We start from the raw sequence: 22385 nt of genomic DNA, 5'->3' as shown, positions 1-22385 counted from the left end.
TTTGCAAGAAGTTGTGGAACTTATGAAATAAATTAATGCAATAGACATGGAGCTCTGTGCTCATCACCTTCCCTATTTACAAGCACTTTAAGATAGGAGTGCAAAAATGTTACCTGCAATTTGAGGAATCCAACAGTGAATGGTATACAGCTTTGGTCATTGAGCAGGACAAACTGGGTATGATTTTTATATACCAGAGCTACATAAAGAATTGAGCTGCTTTCAGCCACCATCCCCCACCCCCCAAAAATGTTACTAAGAGGAAGCTATGACACGACAAACCTACATTTCAGTTGCAGAATGAGGAACCAAAAAAACAAGAATTGCTAACTACACAAAACAAACTTGTACATTTACACAGCAAGATAAAAAAAATCACTATTTGTCAGATGAGGATTCAAATCATTCTATCCAATGAAATATCCACAAATCCAGATAGGAAAACGAACACATTTTTAATGAATTAAATTTGCAACTTTTATTTAAAGAAAAACAAAATAATGAATTGGAATTATATTTCTCACTGGGAAAGTAATAATGCAAATGTAGATGTATCTTTAAATTAATAGATTAATTGAACATTAGGGTGAAATAAATGGGTATCATGTGCATACATTTTTTGAAAACCACTGCATATGAAAACAATACAATTCCAACACACTTCCAATAATTGCAAGCACTCTGGTCCCAAGTAAAGAAATTAAGTTCCATATTTCTTGACAGATATTCACTACTTTCTACTTACATCAACTTCCATTTACTTGGGTAAAAGTCCACTTTTACTATATTAACATACTTAGCACACATTGCTTAATCTGCACTTGCTACAGAAGGCGACCTTGACATCGACCGAGAACGTGAGCGAGAACGAGATCTTGGCCGCTCTGACGCAGGAGATTTGGATGGTGAAGGTGAACGGACTTTTTGTTCCCTGACAGGGACACGAGATCTACTGCGAGAACGGGATTTACTGCGGCTTCTACTCTTTGACCTGCTGTAGGATTTGCGGCTCCTGGAACGAGACCGACTACGAGATCGGGAAAATGTACGGCTACGTGAACGTGATCTGCTGCGAGACCTAAACATCAAGGGGAAAGAAGAACTGCCCATTTAACATGCTCAATCAGTATTTCTCAGTCATTACAAAAACTAATTTAGAGCCCACGTCTGAAACCCCTCTCAGCTTAAAACGTCAACACCATTCGTTGCTGAATTGATTTTCAAAAGTGAACCTTTCACCTCTTCACTCCAGATGCCAATATGGCAAAACATGCAGTAGGTCAATTAGCTTTGTTTCACTCCCCATGCAGCACCCCACCCCCCCCAAATCACAACCCCAAAATGTAGAAGTGCAATCTTCCATTTATGTGAGCTATACAATCCTTCAACTGTATTTTGTTTGAAAGCTTGGCTGTCTTCCTGGGAAGCAAATACTTTAAGAATTTTCTATTCTTGTACAAATTCAAAAACATGAATTTTTCTTTATATTAAAGTCAACTGAAACCACACAGTAATTCTGATTTCTGATTAATGATGTTTCTGCAACTTGACACTTCCATCAACAGTGCCAGTGTGTACCATTTTACTTGGAAATAAAACCCAGACGAGATTTTGTGTGGCGCTTACCTATGTTTAGGTTCCTCAATCAGTCTGATCTTTCTTCCATTTATTTCTGTGCCAGAGAGTTTATCAACAGCATTCTTCAAGTCGCTATATGAGGCAAACTCAACAACCCTAAGGCAAGAATTTTTTTTTCATGAAATTCAACTTTTTCCAATTTGAACACATTACTGAGTCTATTTTTTGGTATATTGATCAAGCTGAAAAATGTCAAACTGAGAAAACTACAGCGGTACCCAACTGTACTGCTGTAGCATTGGCTTCCTGCTCTTAGATCCAAGTGAACCACAAATGCTGAAATACACCAGTGTCAGAAAAAGCATAGTAACAAAACTGTTATTTCACTATATTTCCCAAGTCAGACAAAAGAAAAATCAGGAGCAAAGATATTACACGTGTTAGGATCACCTGATTCATGATTTGTATTAATATTCTAGAGGTAACTTAATTTGGGAATTGAATTTTTTTTTTTTAAATACCTGGTTTGAGAAGCTGGCAAATAAACCTAGGGTGGTTACAAATCAAATATTACCCCATGTTTATTTAGTATCATAAATGGAAGTGCAAAGGCCCTAAACAAAGGGAACCTCTCTGAACTTCTTGATGGAGACATTGAGGCAGCTGCAGACACAATCAGGGGTTTAAATTATTCATATGGTTTTTCAGAACTGAGATTTGGAATTGGAAATCATTAAATTGCTATCTGGGATATCCCATGTGTAACACATTGCTGTGGAGATAGATGATGCAGGGGGTGCCTGTTGGTGTTTTGATCTGTGTGCTTGCTGACAGACAAGTAGTTGGCTTTTGGAAAGCAGCTGGGTTCAGGAGCAAGGAGACCATCAAGAACCAGGGGTGTTTGTGTTTTGAGGCAGGCCTGCGCTCAAGCTGGGAAATCCAGATTTGAGGTGCTGAAGGGTCTCTGGAGGGTTTGCCTAGCCAAAGCTAGAGGGATTGGTCCCAGAAGAAGCGAACTAACCGCCAATATTTTGTCAAGTATAGGGGAACTCTTGAGGTGGTGTAAAAGTCAAGCGGGCGTGTTCTGTTGAGATTTAGATTTTAATGTATTTGTCCTGGTGTTCTGTTAAGATTTTAAGTTTAAAATTTAAGTGTTTCCAAATTGTAGTGTTCAGAAATGTTTTGCTTTAACTCTTGTAGAGTGAAATGTTTGGTTTAAAATATGAAATCTTGTGGCGTAAGTCTCAGGAATAACTTTTAAAAAGAGAAAGTCGAAATCCCAGTTAACAGTCCCTAACGGGATCATAACACACAAACTTATGAACAACTTGCATTTATGGAGCAACTTTAACTGAAAAACATTTCAAGGCACTTCGTAGAAGCTTAACCAGACAAATGTTGATGCCAAGTCAGAGGAGGGGTAACTAAAAGCTTACATAAAGAGGTGGGTTTTAAGGAGGGTCTTTAAGAGATGTGAGGAGAGAAGGGTTTAGCTGGCTGATACCAGCCAGCAACAGCGGGTGCACAAGCAGCAGAGTTGGAGAAACACAGTTATTGGAGGATTAAGCAGCTGGAACATGTTAGAGGCGAGGGCATGACTGAAGCATGAACATTTTTGATTGGGGTCTGGGAACCAATGTAGATTGGTGAGCACAAGGTTGATGTTTCAGCTGGATCTGCAGGAGGATAGGATGTGGGCAGCAGAGTTTTGGATTAGCTCAAGTTTATGAAGTGTACAGGATGAGGGTGGGCCAAGAGAGTACTGCAGTAGTCAAGTCTGGAGGTGACAAAGGTGCAAATGAGGGTTTCAGCAATTGAAGGGTTGAGGGAAGGTGAAGAGAATAGTAATGGAGTCAGAAGCTCAGCTCAGGGTTAAATAAGACAAAGTTCCAAACAGTCTGGTTCAAACCGGACAGTGGCTAGGGAAGAGAGTGAAATTGGTGAAGATATCCCAAGAGGCAGCATTCAGATGAGATTACATCAAAGTTTGTCTCAAAAGATTAGCATGACTGTCACCAAGGGCCAAATTCAGGTACTATTTGGTGCAAGTTTGAGAACTGTTTTGCTAACATGTGGCCCAATCTTCTGCTGAGGACGAATTGGCAAATTGTTCCCATTTAACTATCAAGCTTTTTTTAACACACCAACTTAATTCATTCCTCTGACTCACCCTTCATTCATTTTGTGCCTGTGCGCATCTGCAAAGGTAACTTCTCCAGCTTGTCTCATGAAATCTTTCAGATCCTATACAAGATCAGATCAGTTAGAAAACAAGCCATATACACACTCATTCAGTCATCTTCTAACAAAGTCACTACAAAAGAAACCAAAGCTAATTTCATCAAAATTTATTACCTTCCTGTACATTCCCTAGGCTATTCAACCAGCCAAATGCAAGAAGAACTTGCAGAGGTACCATCACGACTGACGACCCGATGGTGCTCTTCAGCACCCACTCGATGTGAGCCCTCCCGGACATCACCCATCCTAAAGGCGGGCTTTGGCGGTGCCATGGGAACAGGAATTGCTAAATCTTGTGTTGTTACCAAGGGCTCCTCACATTTCAAATCGAGCTTCCAAACAAACCTACTAGCGAATTTCTTTCAATCAAGGACCTCTCATTTTAGAGTCAGCTCTCACAACTCGACTTTAGGACAACTCGTTACCAGCATTTTCAGAGGCGCAGGAACGAACCCCAGCACTTAAGCTAGCGCCCACCAATGTTGGTCAGACCGGCATAATACAGATCACCAACTGATTGAAACGTAGGACTGGCAATTCAACTAGGCCCACCAAGAGACCAAGCCAGAGCGATTAGGAAAACGTCACTCGTCACAAGGCCAACGATACGAGAGGCTGGTAAATAAAGGTTTTAATATTTGGTTAAAGTTTGCACATAATTCAACACAGAAACCAAACAAAAATGTCACATTTAAGGTTTTCAAATAAGTAAGCAATTTAGACAAATTACTTCAATTACATTATGAATGTTAACTGTTAACACTCCTAAAGTTGCAGTACTTAATGAAAATTTTGTAAATGGACAAGTGAAATTAATTTCGTTCAGTACTGTGCACCTTCAAATTTTTTTTGCCGCTGTTTCTCCTTCCCTGGGTTAGGCTTAGTGACAAGTTTGACAACAAACGCAAAGGATCTAGGTGCAACTTGGGCTAAACTTACAGCCAACTAGCCCATGCTCCCGCCAATATTTCAAAATAACCACCTATTTTAAAAAGGGAAGTGCTCCTTATGGTGCCAAGATTTATTGGGTTGACATGGTGGGATGGGGTTGGGGCCACACAAGTAACATTTGAGAAGGAAAAAAGCCTCACGATATTGATCCCTGACCACTACCAACAACCTATGCTAGAAGCATGAATATTGGCAAAACAATGTCAAGATTGGACTTGACTGCAATAAACGCGAAGTAGAATTGCTTGCCAATGGTCAGCATCCAGCCTTACATACAAGAAATTGCAACTTGGTCAGGGTTCTGGAGAACCAATGCTCGCCATGGAATCATACCCAGCATGAGTCACTGGCTTCAGGACAGAATAAAGAAAAACCTGAGGGACAACTGGAAGTAGGGGAAAACAAAACATATAAAATTAAGGAACAGTCCATCACTGCCTTTGACTGGGACTTGTTTATGAATATTGTACATTTGACACATTTTTAGTCTCAAGATAACAGTATGTCTAGAAGGCAAATTTTTGAAATGATTAACAATTACATTAATTAAGCACAACTGGCAAGATTTCAAACAGGAGTCAGGTCATCAAGTTTCTGCAGTTTTCTTCTAAAGATTCCAAATACTAGTGGGAAGACACAATTAACACGGAATGGCATCTTGTGTTTGTATGAACAGTAGCAGCACATCTATTAAATACTTCCTAATGTAGCAATCCCTTTTCTAGAAGTTCAACTCACTATTCATCTCATTTTTAAAGAATCCATTAGTAGCCCGTTCCATACACAAAATTAATGTTGCCACAGGCGTTAACTAACTAATTCCACACATTCTAATAGGGCAAGATAAATTTCAGTTTCCAATCATTGCTTTAGTGCCATTAACTTTCTCATAACTAGTAATATAACAATGCAGGCTTTGACCAACATTTTCATTAAAGATTTTGGCAGTCCCCTGTAATATGTGGCGTCATACCCATTTGATTTCTGATGTAAAATCTGAGCTAACCTTGAACTGACTTTTCATATTAAATTGTATTTAATCTCAAAACAAATATTATAGCAACTGGATAACAAAGTACAATTCACTGTAATATGCAACATACCTGCCAGCTAACTCTCGAAGACAAGTTCTCAACAATCAACCTGTTCTCTGTACGAAGTGGAGGTCCATTTCTGAAACAGATTACATTAAGCAGAATTCAAAACTGTGTTGGGATTCCTTCTATGTTCAACTTTGATTGGAATTTCATTTCTACCAGGCAAACTTCAAGTCGTGGATTCTTGTCATCTGTTGAGTCATATCGAACATCCTCTATTGGGCACCAATTTACTTGTATGGACATTAATATTCCATAAATCACTGGAACTTTTGTTCTGATGAACTGGTATCTAGCAATGAACAAACTAAGTGATTCCTGACAACGCTGGCTGCCACTCAAGTCATCAGGCCCCGCGGTGCGCACATGCGCAGACGGTCTCCTGCTCTCTGCGCATGCGCTTTGTTCCGGCTTGCCAGGACTGGTTAGCGCATGCGCCGATGACGTCATCGCGTGACGTACGCATCTTCGGGCAACGCGCTTGGTTGGCCTCTGCGCATGCACTTTATGCAACGCCAACGGATATTCACGCATGCGTCAAGCTTCGGCTCGAGTTTCTGAAAGTGGAAGGAGATGTTTTGTCGGGCATTTTCTCACAATTATCTAGTCGTTTTGAAGATTTCAGTCTGCATCATTTTTATCAGAAAGAGATGCTCCAAGGCAAGTTGCTCTGAAAAAATTTCCATTGTCTCGGGCACGACATGTGCTCCAGTCCACTGCACTGCACTAAAACCCTTTCCATTGTCTGGGGCTGTGTGAAGGCAGTAAATGTGCTCCAGTCCCTATTATAATTGGCTCGGAAAACATTTCCATTGTCTGGGGCACTGTGTGTGCAGGCAGTGCATCTGCTCCAGTGCCTGTTGTAAGTCGTTCCGTTCCTGCACCCATCAGAGCAGTGCACATGGACATACAGCCACCTGCTCCTGCACCCATCAGAGCCGTGCACATGAACCTGTTTCCCCATCCGCCCTTGAAACAACCATGCAGAGCCTTGTGAGACTCCGCAATTGCCAGCTGCTGCCTGTCAAGTACAGAGGGCGACCAAAGTGGTCAAGCACTTGGGAAAATTCAGCAAGAGACTGAGCACTAAAAGAAACAAGCATGCCGTGTCCAGTGGTAGCACAAATGTGAATGCTCTTGCTGTGTACACAACTGGTGAGGTGGGAGTGCAGCCACACCGTTCTCCATCCTCAGTGTTGCTTTAAAGGCAAAGGTAGATAAGAGCGAAAGAAATAGGTGATGTTGATAGTAGTAGGCAGAATTAAATGGGAGTGGATGGGAAGGCACAGGAGTAGCATAACCACTAGCAGGGAACAGCTGGGCTAAATGGCCTGCTTTATGTTCATAGTCCAAAAGAAATGCGCTTCTTTTTCCAGCACCCTCACATCATTCATGTTGTCCCTGAGAGCAGCATTGAACCATCACGAGACAGGGGCAGTATCATCCTGACTCCTACAGCTGAGGTGGGTACTAAGTGATTCATTGGCAGCATTATCAGAACATGCCTTTACTGCAGAACATAAAGCATGCTCAACAGTAATTTAATTGGAGGGAGGGGGGGGGGAAGCTCTGACACGGATGGTCTTTCCTTATTTCTTTTCATGTAAAACATGCTGTCGAGAAAACAATCCTTGAGACTTAAGGTCAGCATTCAAGCAACGAAGGCAACTGGATCATGCTGCGGAGCTTGTCACTATGTGGAAAGGAACCTTGCATTTATGGATGTAGCGGGAGCCACATTGGGATGCGTTTGAATAGACTGAGCTCAGACTCTTGTGACTTCACATGGACAATACAGTAGTGGAATAGAAAGCCACTCGTGCATTCACCACAAGGCTCCCCAAAAACAATCTCTTTAGTCCTGCACAGCAGAGACTCGGCCTGTCTGTCTCACGGGAATGCTGGTGACACAACACTCATGTATCCATGCACAGCAGTGCTTCGAATGCTTAATGTACTTAATAAAATGCCTCAATAATTAAACCTGGAATTGTTGAGGTTTTTGATGCTATTTTCCCGACTTTGCAACTACACTTCAGATATTCAATTGTGGTGCGGTCCTGGGGGGGTGGGGGAGGTGAGAGGTAGAGGAGGGGGGGGGGGGGGGAAGAGGTTGCGGGGCGGGGGGGTGTAGTGGGAGGGAGTTAAATTCGGAAGTTCAGGAAGAGGGGAATGCAAAAGGCAGGGACCAGACAGCTGCAATGCCTGAAGTACAGTTGAGAAGTAGGGGAGAAAGCTGCTGGATGGGGGATCTGCAGCTAGAGGGAACGACTGGATGGAGAAGGCCGGAAGTGAGAGGCTGTAGAGAGCCGTGCAGAGAGAGCGGCTGAAGACCTTGGTGTCGCCAGGTGCGGGGACCTGCCGGTGCGTCTTTTGCCGGTGCGTCTTTTGCCGTTGCAAGTTTATGGCGCATGCGCAGAAAAACGCACTCCTCCTCTGTCTCCGGCCGCTCCGCTTCCCTCCGTCACCGGCCCGTTTGATCGCCCACCGCTCCTACCAGGCCCGCTCCACTGCCCACCCCCCCACCCCCGCTCATTCGCTCTCTCATTCGGCTATTGTGTGCTGACATGTGTTTGTTAGGCTGCCTCCGTGTGATTATTTGAGCAGCGCCATCTTTAGTCCTGGCAGCTGCCTAAAGTCGCAGACTGTGACATCTTAGTGGGACATGCTGCATTTGCACGTGCCACAGCAGTGCCACCTAGCGGTAGCATTGTCAGCACATGCAGCCATGAACAAATGCTGTTAAGACAGTGATGCTGATTCCATGAATTAATGGGATAACTGAAGGATTACATTATCTAACTGATATGGCCTTATCTTATTTGAAGTGTTGGTAACGCTCAAGTGAGAGATATACCTTTAAATCAATCCAAGTACTTTACAGAGCATAGGGGCACATCCAGCTAGCACTTCATGATAGAATCTGATTAAGTGATGATTCCCCATACCCCTTCGCAAAGGACTAGTATCTATTCTTTTCATTTCTCTAACCAGAATTTTAAAACACTTCATTAGATGTAAAGCACTTTGGGATCTTCTGGAGAAAAATAAGCACATCAATGCAAACTTTCCTTAGAATAGCTATTCACACAAAATAAATCAATCACCTTGATATTAACCCCCACACGAGAGAGGCTCAATTACTTTAGAATTAAAAGTGAGTGGGGCACTTATTAACTTATTTATAAGTGGCTCCTGCAGTGCAATTGGGACCTCCAACTGAAGTTCATTGCTGCGGTGTGAGCTCACCAGGGGTCAGGAACTGACAGTGAAAGGAGGCTGGAGCTGCCAGATCCACAAGTGTTTTTTTCCCCCCAGCACTGTGAGCCAAGAAGAGCTGCAATGGCTCTCCCCAGACACTCAAGGAAGCCTTTGCACCCTCCTCTCAATTGATGGGGAAGGTCCCTGGCTGTAGCCTCCTGCTGCTGCTTTCACCAGTTGTACTTTCTAATTGTCCAGCTGTTGAGCCGGAAACTGACCAAAAAACCTTTGATGTCCTGCCATTAAGCTTGGTAGTCCCTGGCCTTGCTCGGGAAAGTGAGGGTCATCCTGTACATGGGTTGCCTTGCACAATGTTGAAACCAATCCTCCAAGTGAAATTACCCTCATTTAATTCTTCCCCGCCCCCTCCACAGAGCATGTGGGGAGCCAAATCCAAGCAATCGCAAAGTTTCCCACCAAAATTTCTGCATGTGTTAGTTTGCATCTCTATTTTTATATTCTCACTTAACCAGCAATTTACTTTCTGTTGAGCTGTTCTACTCGCCCAGCATTGAGATATCTAACTGAATCTAGACAGCACTGAACAAGCTGACTAGCAATAGGCAGTGAATTACCACCTAAGTGGGCAAGAACAGTGCAAGCATCAAAGAGCAGCATGGTGACAATAAATGCAATCAAAATTGCCAAGTCATAAACTGCTGGGTTGCACCTCCTCATTCCGCATCACTCCAACCAGAAAGCAACAGTACTTTAATATTCAGAAATATATGAAACTATTTAATATGTAGCCAGTGCATGGAAACTTATCTAATAGTTCAACATGACAAGCAAGGTACTCTTTGCAAAAAGGATCCATTCTTTTGAATTCCTCCAATGCTCTTCCCACCAGACGAGGAAACCTAGTCCTTACAAGAGAAATCATCTGTTATATTTGCATGAGCACAAACCCTGCCAAGTGTATATCATGTGCACAGATTACAATAGTTAGTCCCAATAACTTCCTCCCCTAGTTTCACCAGCAAGTTGCCCTGGCCAAAGTGGCTGGCTTTCATACGAGACTTCAATAAGGATTGCATGACACCACAGCAAGCCTGATCCCATTCTCACATGCACTTCCAATAGGTGTTGCTAAAATGTTATCAGGATTGGAAGCTATTTTCAATTTTCCCCTCCCTAATAACTGGCACTAAGGCCAATTGTAGCACTCTTGTTGCTCTACCCAAGATCAGCACAGGCTGGAGATCAAACCTTGAACTTTGCCTGCCTGGACAGCTGAGCTACTCACTGGATCATCTTGGTGAGTTATCAGTGTAGCCCTTAAATAGAATTTATTATGCTCCCATAAAACTCTCACCTTCCTTCACTACGAGGACGGCGTGGGCTAAAGCGACCTTGATATCGTCCTCCTCCACGGCCCCCTCTAGGCCGTGCTCTTGCATGTTCAACTGTAACTCTGTAGAAATATAATATTTAATGAAACAACCCATTTTAATTGAAAATAGTCACACCTATAGACCAGCCCATTTTGACTTTTTGTTTTACCTTTCACTGCACAATTCTTTTCCATCCAATTCATAAACAGCATCATCTGCATCTCGATGATCTTCAAACTCCTAGGAGTAGACGTAGTGGTAATAAAGTATAGCTAAATTTATATACGCAAGTTGTTTTTTTTCCCCTTCAAATGTTCTCAAATTTATAAATATTTTATTGGTTTATGTTACAATGTTCAAATCTGTTGAAGTGAAAAGCAACCTTACCACAAATCCAAATCCATTCTTCAAGTCAATTTCCTTTATTCGCCCATATCCTTTAAAGAATTTCTCCACATCCCTCTCTCTGGCATGAGGGCTTAGTCTACCAATGAACACGCGGGAGCTCATTTTATCTGGTGGCAATCCACAGAAAATAAAGTTACTCACAAGAAGGTGCTCTATTAATTTTGAATACAGAACTGATTTTATCCATATTTAGTAGACACACAACCCAAAACAGATCTATTGTCCAGCATTGCTCTATGAGCTGAATGATATGCTGCTTTACAACAGAGTGCTATGCCATATAATGGGAAATACGGTTGCATAGACTATGTTTGTATATTTCCTTGAATATAGAAAACGGAGGGATGATCTAATTGAAGCATTTAAGATGATCAAAAGCAGTTGACAGAGAGAGAAATGATATCCCCTTGCGGAAGCATCCAGAACTAGGGTGCGTAACCTTAAAATCAGAGGCTGTACGTTCCGAGAGTCAGGAAGCACTTAGTCACAAAAAGGTTAGTGGAAATCTGGAATTTTCTCCTCCACAAAGCTTTAATGATAGTTCAATTGAAAGTTTCAAAACTGAGTTATTAGGCAAGGGTATTAAAGACAATGGAACCAAGGTGGGTAGATGCAGCTAAAATACAGGTCAGCCACAATCTAACTGAATAGCAGAACAAGCTTGATAGGCTAAATGGCCTACTCCTGTTCCTACTTTCTAAAGTTTAGAACACAAGGAAGCTAGCAGGTAGTAGGTGCATAGACATATTGTGGAGTAAAGGGTTACTGGATTTGACTGGGGTTTGGGGGGGGGGGGGGGAGAGAGAGAGGGGGGAAGAGAGAGAGAGAGATGGGGGACTGCAGTCTACTATTATAACAGCAGGGAGTAATGGGACATTTGAAACTGAAATGAGGCAGCAACAGACAAATGCAGAGCGACATGAGGACCAAGCTGCAGCACTAACTGGTTTACCACAAAGTAATACATCTCATAGAAAGTCAGAAACATAAAACTATAAAAGAGCACTATTGAAGGAAAAGTAGTATGCACCTGACAGGAGGGAAAACAGATTTTTTATGTCTTGCTCTTAGAAATTAAGGAACTATGGTGCAGCTCTTCTGTACTGCAAGAGCTGCTCAGATACATTAATTCACATTGTTCAACTTGGAACCCTTTGCTTTCATGAACAAAACAGTTTAAAATATTCAAGCAGCTTATTAAAGTCATGGAATGATGTAACTTGAAACTTTTTAAAAAGTTAGTTTTTGTAATTAAGTCCCAGGTTGTGTTCAGAGAGCTCAGGAAAAACACCACGACTGGAATCAACATCATGGAAAACAAAATGAGCTTTCATCCCAACATCCAAAGACTCATGGGGGAAACGAGGGCCAAAGGGCCTGTACTGCGCTGTAATGTTCTATTCTAATAAAGCACCTGCAGATAGAATGAGGAGGCCAGACTGGGCTTTGATTCTCCCCACACTCATTCGGGTAGGCATGTAAAATGGGCATTGGGCAAGGGACTCCAAGGCAATGGGGGTCTAATGGAACCAGATGCCACAACTTTAGGGACTTTCAAAAGGCTTTTGGATAGGTATATGGATAAAGGAGAATGATGGGGTATAGATTAAATTGTCCTTGACAGAGGACAAAGGATCGGCACAACATTGTGGGCCGAAGGGCCTGTTCTGTGCTGTATGTTCTATGTTCTATGTTCTAATACTTGCTGGGGTGGGGGTAAGAAACGATCAGAGTCATTACAGCACAAGAGGCCGTTTAGCCCATCGAATCTATACCAGCTCGCTGCAAAGCAATCCACTGAGTCCCATCCAACCGCCCCCGCCACACACCAACCTCCATGGCCCTGCAAGTTTATTTCCCTCAAATGTGCATTCAATTTCTTTTTGAAATCATTCACCATCTCCACTCCCACTATCTTCTTAGGTAGCGAGTTCCAGGTCATCACCACTCGCTGCACAAACAGGTTCTTCCTCGCATCGCCCCCACATCGGTTTTGCTAGCATCGTTCATTTAAAAAAAATTAAACACTAGAGGCCTGAATTCAACTTTCTGACCTAAACGCGTGGTGGGGATGAAGCGACAGTGGAACAGAGGAGGATCTGTAGTCCAAGTCTTGGAACATTTCCACAAATGGGCAACGCATGTCTGCCTCTCCGGGGCAAACCTCCCCTCCCCCCACACACACACACACTGCACCAACGAGCCAGACTGGAAATGCGAGTTTACCGCGGAGAATGAATACGAATCCCGACCCCGGGCACAATAATCGCAAACCCGGCCTCACTCAATCACAACGTAACGCGGTCAAAACATCATCAACTCGGTGCTCGGCACGGTCAATGCCACTCTCACCCCCAACCCCACATTACCTTCTCAGAAACTCGACTCAACTGACGCAGGCGAAATAAAAATTGCTCCACAAAATGGAGTCCGACTCCCCACAGCAGCCAATCAGCTCATTGCTGTAACGTCACTTCCGGGCACTGTTGCGTCACCGGCGGGCTAAGATTCGATGTTGAGTCTTTGGCCGCGCTGCCGCAGTGCACCCAAGGGTCCTTCTTTTGGGCCTCCTTATCTCGAGAGACAATGGATACGCGCCTGGAGGTGGTCAGTGGTTTGTGAAGCAGCGCCTGGAGTGGCTATAAAGGCCAATTCTGGAGTGACAGGCTCTTCCACAGGTGCTGCAGAGAAATTTGTTTGTTGGGGCTGTTGCAGTTGGCTCTCCCCTTGCGCCTCTGTCTTTTTTCCTGCCAACTACTAAGTCTGTCCACTGAACAGGAATCAATGTCACAAGCGCAACCTCGAGCATGGTGCTACCCATAAAATTATTTAACCTGAGGTCCAACTAACGTGCACTTATATAGCACTTTTAACATAGTAAACTGTCCCAAAGCATTTCACAGGCGGTTAGCAAACAGAATTTGATATAGAACTGCTTAAGGAGATTTTACAAGAGGTGATTAAAAGCTTGGTTAAAGAGATATTTTAAGGAGTTTCTTAAAGCAGGATCGAGAGGTACAGAGCTGGGGAAATTTAGGGAGGGACTCAAACAAAGCCTAGTACAAACTACATTATTAGTGTAATAATGGTAATTAGTGTAACAAGCTTAATGGTAGATGCCACATAGAAATCTGAAGTTGGTCAGCACATAAAAGTTGAATAGCTTCCTGTGCTGTAAAATTCTACTTCAAACATGCAACATTTTTTTTAAGTGTGCAGCCAACCCATCTATTTCCCTCACCATCCATGCCTCAGATATGTTCCTGTTATTGAGCAAACCAATGTGCTGTATCTAATGCCCACTACTTACAATCTTACAGCTGGAGCTTGCAATGGAGTTCTGGGTTTCCCTAAGTGCAGAGTGGCATGAAAGGTATGACAAGCTTCCAACCATGAAGGTCCATCATCCAAAATGAACTAACTTTTACTCCATAGCAGGATTCAAAACTATTACAGTGATTAAAGGTGGCATTTGCCTATGTAACAGTCACTGAACCTCAAAAGTAATTAATTGTGTACAGCATATTTCAATATAAATCTACATACATTATATAGTTCAGTAATATTACATTTATCTGGTACCTTTAACATTAAAAAGTTCCAAGATTCTCCACAAATAGATCAGAGTAAGAGAAACATTGCACTAGGAAGAATGATTAGCAGGAATAATTGAAAACCTATTAAAAAGTGTTTAAAACTGTCGAGTTGGTGCAGCTGAAGGGTTTATGGGGAAAGTTCCAAATAGAAGGGTCGAGGCAATTAAGAGCTGTTACAAATGATGGGGCAAAGGTAGGGGAATGCACATAAGTCCAGAATCAGAGCAATAGAGTATGCAGAAGAGGATATAAGGCCAGAAGATATTGCAGAGATAGGATGGAGCAATTTGAAGACATCAATTTAAAATTGAATCATTTGGAGACAGGGAGAAAACAAAACCATTGCTGATGTCAGCTAGCATGGGATCCAGGAAGTGAATTTGAGAGGTTAGGAGTTGATTGGGGAGATAGGTGGGCTGGGTGGTGGGGGGAGGAGGGAAGGTAGGTGGGCTGGGTGGTGGGGGGAGGAGGGAAGGTAGGTGGGCCGGATGTGGGGTGGGGGTCGGGGGCAGTGTCAGGGGAGCAGAAGGGCGATCTAATGGAAGTGATGAGTTTGGAAAGGGCACAAATCGTTACGTGTCTAGACAGTAGATAGAGAAAAACGGTTCCTATTAGCAGAAAGGTTGGGAAGCGGAGGACACCGATTTAAGGTGATTTACAAAAGAACCAACTGTGACATGTGGAAAAACATTTTATTCGTGAGTGGTTAGAACTTGCAATGCACTGCCTAAGAGGGTGGCGAAGGCAGACTCAAATGTGATTTTCAAAAGGGAATTGGATAAGCATCTGAATAGAAAAAATTTGTAGGGCTATGGGGGATGGGAATTGCTGAGTTGTTGTTGCATAGACATGGACACGACAGACCAAATGGCCTCCTCCTGTGCTGTAACCATTTTATGATTCTATTATAAATGATGGCAAAAAAAACTGAAATAATGAAGCTTTAGATCTAGAATGGGTGGGATGGTCAGAGAGGAGATGGAGGCAAGAGGAAATTGTAGAGGTATCTGCACAACTGGTCTCACTCTTAAAGATGCTAAAATCCATGAGGTGCTCACATTTGATGTTTAAGATGAGTGGAGGGGCAAGGATTGGGTTTAACTGGTGGTTAGTTGTGGTAAAAAGAGGAGCCGAGGCTTGTCCTCATCCTCTAGCATGTTCCTGGAATTGTAGGCAATTTTGGCTGAGGAGAGAGAGAGACGTGGTTACTGGTTGCCATAGTTGGGTCAAATATTAAGTTTGACGACTAGCTCTGACTTAAGTAAGTGAAAATGGTAACTAGACTGGACGAATGGCAGGGTTGGGAGGCACTGAATTATTTGTGCAATAGACAAAGATGAGGGATCAGTATACAAAATTGACAGCAAAAGGTTCTGTGATAGGCGGAGAGCCAGAAAGGAAGTTGTGAATTTGCGAGTAAACATCAGAGTTTGTTAATGGAGAGTCTCGGGGCTAGAAATTCATCTCGGGCAGTGGAGCAAAATGGGCACAATAAAACTGGCCACCCGTCCTACGTAGCGCCTGATATTTAATGTCATTGACTACGATGTAACTTTCCCACAGGCAGAGAACGAGGATAGTAGTTCTGAAGGACGGTAGAGGGATGTGGGTGGAAGAGATAGTCTGGTCAGAGATCATGCCTTTGGTACAAGAGAACAAGGCTGGCCAAGGATATGACTGGTCGAGTTTATATCAAGGATCAGATTGAGAGGATAGGAGAGCAGTAAAGTCAGAGCAGAGAGGGTCAGGGAAGTTTGGGTATAGAACAGTGCTTATGTACTGTCAGAAGTACATAAATTCTCCTACACAGGATAATTTCCCCAATGACCCCTTTGATCTGAGCAGTAAACATATGGAACCAAAGCAAGTGCATGATGGGAAAAATAATTTCCGCTGCATTTCAACTATTGAAGCAGAGCATCACAATTTAACAAACACCAGCTTTATAAGTAAACTAGAAAATTCAACAGGCCTCAATCAGCTCAGACAGTTGTATCTTGCATCAGATACTCCCTTGCAGAGTCTGGTCTTCCCCTGATAACAATTGGCACTGTAGTTACAAACTACTGATTATTTAACTAGCCTGTTGACTGAAAGAATCACAATCATTGCTGCACAGGAGGCCGCCATTCGGCACATGAAAGAGAATGGCACTTTTCTGAAAGACAGTTGAGGGGTAAGTTTTTAAGATGTTGTTTGAATAGGTAATTTATGTACAAGTGACGAGAGTATAAAAATACTTATTTCCCACCTCCAACTTTTTACTTCACCTATTAAAAATTAACGTTACATGAAGCAATTCCAAGGACATAGCTGTCCTTTGTTACACATTAAGAAAAACACCTTGGATGCAGTTAAGTTACACTGAGTGTCAGGAGGCTAATCGACCATGGAGGACCTTATACCCAAGTCCAATCCTCCTTCATTGGTAGTGCACAGAAGAATAATGATCAGAAACAGGAAGCCTGTATGATTTTACCCACCCAACCTTGCCCTGAGCCTAGTTATAGCATCATGACTGAGTTTCTATTTTTTGTGGTCTGCTTCTTCCTTATGTCTCAGTGGGTTTCTCTCTCTATTTTTCTCCTCTCCTATTGGCTTTCCATTTCTTCCCTTCCTAGTCTCTATGTTGGTCTTTCTGGTTTTTAAAAGATGGCAAGAGTAAAAGAGATCAAACTCTTAAAAACCTCACTTTGGGTAAACAGCACTGCTTTGAAAATGCACTACTTTACAATGACTAATTTCTGTACTGCTGCCAGTACACTTGTGCACAACTTTTGATGTTCCCGCAATGATCAAGCATTATGGTCGAATGGCCTGATCACACTAATTGGCTGAATTCACATGGAGTGCCACAAAGGTGAGGTACTAAAAGGCTGTCCACACTTAGAAGAGCCATACCCCACATTAGACAGCATCTTTAGGAGGGTGATACAAGGAGAGGAAGATCAGATAAAAATCAGAGAGTAGGGATAATCAAAAAGTTATCATTTTAGTTTATGGCATTGTTTCAACTGCTGGATTAGATTACAAGCTTGCTTTGTTTACTGGTTTCTATATATTGCTGGTTATATATTTATGCCAGTTATTGTGATTGCTTTTTATAGGTCTTATTATGATAAAAATTATGAGCACGATGCTCCAGGCCTGATCAGCACAGATGTCAGCAAGGTTGAAGCAGGTTCTCTGTTAATATACTGAACTATACATGTTCAAAAGGGAAGCCATACATCTGAACAGACATCATTTAACACAGGGTACACTGAACAATGAGAAATAGGAAGGCATTCGAAGAACTCTCTAATTTATTTTCTTTTGAAAAAAAAAAACTTTTAGGGCGTTGTTCAATCCTTTTCCAATGCTTCTCAGTACCTGTCAAGTGAAGTGGGTGGACTCTCAGTTTCCTGTCCCCACTGTGGAGCCATTGGGCCCAGCCTGAGCTCTGTAACTTAGTTGGGATTATGAACTTGGCGTGAGAATTGCAGTTAGAGTTTACTTTCTACTCCTCATGAGTCTGCCTCTTGCTTCAGCCTTGAATATTTGTCTGGAAAAAAATACTGGTGTGTTAATTTTTGTTTTTAAAAAACCTCACTGTGCATGTGGCTTTTTTAGGCTAGCACTGGAAGACTGACGTAAAACTGTGCTCATCTACTTTTTCTCTTTAAAGGTGCAATGCTCAACTTCTGACAAAGCATTTCATGTTCCAACAACTAATAGACCCACAGATCTTGAATTAGGTAATTTCAAATTTTATTTATGAATTGATTTCAGAAAATTATACTTGATTTTCTATGCAAGAAAAGTTCACTGTACAAAGGTTCTGGAATGTACCTACAAAGTGTAGCTGGTTCAAATCTAGGTATAGGTTTCTGCCAGTGAATAATTAATCTACAAAACAAATTTCTCATTCAGTAACATTTATCTGCACAGAAAATTAGGGCTCAATTAATCTCATACAGTAAACTGACACCTCATCTTTGTCCTAGCACTATTTTCCTGTAAAGCAGATGCAGCTCTTGCTAGCCAAACACAGTGAACCTGTGCAAAATAATTGTGACAACATCTGATTTGCAAACAGGAATCAGATAGTCCAGAAGCTAGTTGACTGGAAAAAAACAAAAAACCATGCATTTATAGGAGCCTTTCACAACCTCAGGACGTCCCAAAGTGCTTTATAGCCAATTGTGAACTTCAGAAGTGTAGTCACTGTTGTAATGAAGGAAATACGCCAGCTAGTATGCACACAGCAAGGTCCCACAAAAGTGCAATGAAATAATTGACCAGATCATGTTTTTAGATGTTGTTTGAGGGATCAAAATGGTTAGGACTTCTCCACTTTTCTTTAAATAGTGCCTTGGGATCTTTTACATCTACCTGAAACGGCAGATTAGATGTGTTGTCTGAAAGATAGCACATCCAATAGTGCTCCCTCAGAACAGCATTGAAGTGCCAGCCTAGATTGTGTGTTCCAGTCTCTGGAATGGAGCTTGAAGCTATGACCTCTGACTCAGAGACAAAAGTGCTACCATTGAGCCAAGACTGACCAAGAAAAAGATGAAAATACAGTTAAATTCTGCTCTAATAAAATATTTTCACAACAAGCTCAAAGATCACCATGCAGTTGTACTCAGCTAGCAATGGCAAACATTTTATTCAGAGCCTTTCATTTGAAGAGATACCAATTAAATAGTCTAAGAAAATAAAACATTGTGTGATAACGTTTATTTAGTTTCAAAGGTATAATGTGTCCATTATAATTAATAGAAAGACTCTCCAGTTCATATTAGTTTAAGATGTGCCAACAGTTTTCTACAAACAATCTGCTATTATTTTACTCAATCTATCCATTATATATTTAATACCAAAACAACATAGAACTTTTAAACCAGTTCTAATACAAGCAAATTTATTTTGCATTAGTGGACTTTTGTGTATTAACGAAAAAGAGTCACCTTTTACAGGTCAACAAAAATGTAGATGAACAAAGAGAAGCATCCGCAAACCCACAAACAGTCTCAAGTAAAACATGGCAACTATCAGCTTACAGAAGAAAACAGTTTTTTTTACAAACATTGTCTAGTCAGCACTTTCCACGGAACGTGACCTGGACCTTGACTGATTTGTCAGTCCAGAAGGAGACTTTGATCTTGAATGTGCCTGGTTATTTGTTGCTGGCTGATCTTTTCTGTTAGGCGATCTACTGGCAGAGCGGGATTTTCTGCGGCTCCTGCTTCTGGACCTACTTTCCGACTTTAACGGCCTTGATGATGGGGATCTACTACGAGATCTTGAGGAACTTCTAGAATGAGATCTGCTTCTGGTCCTGGAAATGAATGAGATTACCAAGTTTTTTTTACTGTCAAATAATTAGTTATAAGTAATCAACAACTTGATTTATAAAGCTCATTCATGCAGAAAAAAGCCCCAAGGCATTTCACAAAAGCATTTAAAACTTGTGATACATATACAATGTAGAGTGTGCCATATTCGGGACCAGCAATTTGGATAATCTGTGCCAAGATAAAAAAAATGTACCCACTGAGATATCTATGATCTTAATCATTTCCCCTTCTCCTACAGAGACATTGGTATTGAGGCCAGTCAATGACCAGCTCCACAGCAAATCAGAATTCCTATAATCAGTGTTTGTGGGGCAGTCCTTAATACATAGTTGTACAGTAGTAGTTGTCTAAGCCATTAAAATTCAGCTCATGCTCAACATTCAGTGGCACGAAACTGTGAATATTTTCCACGCATGAGCTAGGCTTTTTTGGGGGGCAGTAGGGAAGAGCAACCTTTGTGGGAAAGGTACATGTACTTAATGTTCTCCTAATACACATCCTGTCATGCTTAATAAATCCACAGATGGATTCAAACAATTATGCTAGAAAACAGAGTCTGGCTTAATTTTAAGTTTGCAAATGTCATAATATTAGTCACAACAAACAACCAGATGTTGGAAGCCAATCATGCAATAAGTATCAGGAGTCTTACAATGGAGAGGTGGCTCTATATATCCTTTTTATAGACACTGGTAACTTCCATTTGGTGTCAGACAAAACTCAAAAGTTGAACCAAATACTAAAACCTATGACCGTCACCAATCGAGTTTGTCCATAAAACAAAGGGCATGATACAATAACATTTAAGCGCACAAGAATTTAGCACGCAACTCATTTGAATTGCAAGAAAACAGATTTTTTTTGAAATATTTGTTCGTGATATGAGTTTCACTGGCAAGACTAGCATTTATTGCCCATCACGAATTGCCCTTGAGAAGATGGTGGTGAGTTGCCTTCTTGAATCGCTGCAGTCCATGTGATGTAGGTACACCCACAGTGCTTTTAGGAACGGAGTTCCAGGATTTTGACCCAGCGACAGTGAAGGAATGGCGATATAGTTCCAAATCAGGACGGAGTATGACTTGGAGGAGAACTTGCAAGTGGTGGTGTTCCCATGTGTCTACTGCCCTTATCCTTCTAGGCGGAAGAGGTCACGGGTTTGGAAGGTGCTGTCGAAGGAGCCTTGGTGAGTTGCTGCAATGAAATTTGTAAATGGCACACACTGCTGCCACTGCATGCTGGTGGTGGAGGGAGTTCATGTAGGTGGAGGGAGTTCATGTTTAAGGTGGTGGATGGGGGGGGCCAATCAAGCGGGCTGTTTTCTCCTGGATGGTGTCGAGCTTCTTGAGTGTTATTGGAGCTGCACCCATCCAGGCAAGTGGAGAGTATTGCATCACACTCCTGACTTGTGGCTTGTGGATGGTGGACAGGCTTTGGTGGACAGGTGGTGAGTTACTCGCTGCAAATTCCCAGCCTCTGACCTGCTCTTGTAGCCACAGAATTTATATGGCTGGTCCAGTTAAGTTTCCGATCAATGGTAATCCCAGGCAGTTGATGACAGGGAATTCAGCAATAGTAGTTCATGGAACAAGTGATATTTATATAGCACCTTTAATGTAATAAAACGTCCAAGGCACTTCACAGGAGCATTATAAAACAAAGTATGACCCCAATCCACAAAAGGAGATATTAGGTCAGATGAACAAATGCTTGATCAAAGCTTTAAGGGAGAGCATCAAGGTGAGATAGTAAGATTCTCTCTTGGTGGAGATGGTCATTGCCTGGCCCTTGTGTGGCAAAAATGTTACTGGCCACTTATCAGCCCAAGCCTGAATGATGTCTAGGTCCTGCTGTATGCAGGCACAGATTGCTTCAGTAACAGGTGTTGCGAATGGAACTGAACACTGTGAATCATCAACGAACATCCTCACTTATGATGGAGGGAAGGTCTTTGATGAAGCAGCTGAAGATGGTTGGGCCTAGGACACTACCCTGAGGAACTCCTGCAGCGATGTCCAGAGGCTGGGATGATTGGCCTCCACCACAACCATCTTCATTTGTACTAGGTACGACTCCAGCCTGTGGAGACATTTCCCCCGATTCCCATTGACTTCAATTATGCTCGGACTCCTTGATGCTACACTCTGTCAACTGCTGCCTTGATGCCAACAGCAGTCACTCTCACTTCACCTCTGGAATTCAGCTCCTTTGTCCATGTTTGGACCAATGCTGTAATGAGGTCTGGAGTAGAGTGGCCCTGGCGGATTAACCTGTCTAATTACTTGGTCTCATCTAAAAATATTTCAAAAATAAAATAAGCAATTGAATGAAGCCAAAGGCATAGCAAATGCATTTTTATTTGATTTAGAAATATTGGGTACCAGCAACTTCAGAATTTAGGGATATAAAATGGAAGGTGCATTCTAGTTCCATAAATGGAATCCTTCATGCAAAACAAACAAGACCATTCAAATGAGACCCTACAAGGACTCAATGAGTAAATGCATCAAGTGATGTGCTACTGAACCCCATGTAGGTTTGGTTCCTGATTTAGCTGATTGCAGAAATGGGGGGAAT

At 42.1% G+C, this 22385-nt stretch overlaps 2 protein-coding genes and 1 long non-coding RNA gene across 9 annotated transcripts in view; 1 reads left to right on the top strand and 2 right to left on the bottom strand.

Moving 5' to 3' along the window:
• Nucleotides 1-471: 471 nt before the first annotated feature.
• LOC137373917 (serine/arginine-rich splicing factor 5-like) lies at nucleotides 472-13342 on the bottom strand. 2 transcript variants are annotated; one of them, XM_068039517.1, is made up of 8 exons: nucleotides 13240-13342; nucleotides 10850-10977; nucleotides 10632-10702; nucleotides 10444-10542; nucleotides 5874-5943; nucleotides 3749-3822; nucleotides 1627-1734; nucleotides 472-1078 (listed from the first exon to the last, which is right to left on the bottom strand). In XM_068039517.1, the coding sequence occupies exons 2-8, from the start codon at nucleotides 10970-10972 to the stop codon at nucleotides 811-813; spliced, it is 813 nt and encodes a 270-aa protein (XP_067895618.1). In that variant the 5' UTR covers nucleotides 10973-10977; nucleotides 13240-13342; the 3' UTR covers nucleotides 472-810. The 2 variants fall into 2 exon arrangements, with proteins under 2 accessions (XP_067895618.1, XP_067895619.1); XM_068039518.1 differs by lacking the exon at nucleotides 13240-13342 and adding an exon at nucleotides 13097-13211.
• An 844-nt stretch (nucleotides 13343-14186) lies between these two features.
• Nucleotides 14187-22115, top strand: LOC137373920 (uncharacterized). The gene is made up of 3 exons (XR_010975730.1): nucleotides 14187-14243; nucleotides 18134-18203; nucleotides 19428-22115. It is a non-coding gene; the product is annotated as an uncharacterized lncRNA (long non-coding RNA).
• LOC137373916 (serine/arginine-rich splicing factor 5-like) overlaps nucleotides 19174-22385 on the bottom strand; it is a 394211-nt gene continuing 390999 nt past the window's right edge. For all 6 annotated transcript variants that reach the window (XM_068039516.1, XM_068039513.1, XM_068039511.1 and 3 more), the window contains exon 8: nucleotides 19174-19789. In XM_068039516.1, the coding sequence (XP_067895617.1) occupies nucleotides 19543-19789 (247 nt within the window). In that variant the 3' untranslated portion in view covers nucleotides 19174-19542. The remainder of the gene's footprint in view (nucleotides 19790-22385) is intronic.

Source organism: Heterodontus francisci, chromosome 9, assembly GCF_036365525.1.
Source record: "Heterodontus francisci isolate sHetFra1 chromosome 9, sHetFra1.hap1, whole genome shotgun sequence".
Lineage (NCBI taxonomy): Eukaryota > Metazoa > Chordata > Chondrichthyes > Heterodontiformes > Heterodontidae > Heterodontus > Heterodontus francisci.
This window is presented reverse-complemented; position numbering and strand designations above follow the sequence as displayed.

What these genes read in the sequence shown, in the direction of transcription:
- LOC137373917 (XM_068039517.1), bottom strand. Translation starts at nt 10,972, where the DNA reads ATGAGCTCCCGCGTGTTCATTGGTAGACTAAGCCCTCATGCCAGAGAG. An exon ending in AAAGAATTGTGCAGTGAAAG is followed by an intron (nt 10,543 to 10,631) that starts GTAAAACAAAAA and finishes ATATTTCTACAG; the next exon opens with AGTTACAGTTGAACATGCAA. An exon ending in CTTCGAGAGTTAGCTGGCAG is followed by an intron (nt 3,823 to 5,873) that starts GTATGTTGCATA and finishes GATCTTGTATAG; the next exon opens with GATCTGAAAGATTTCATGAG.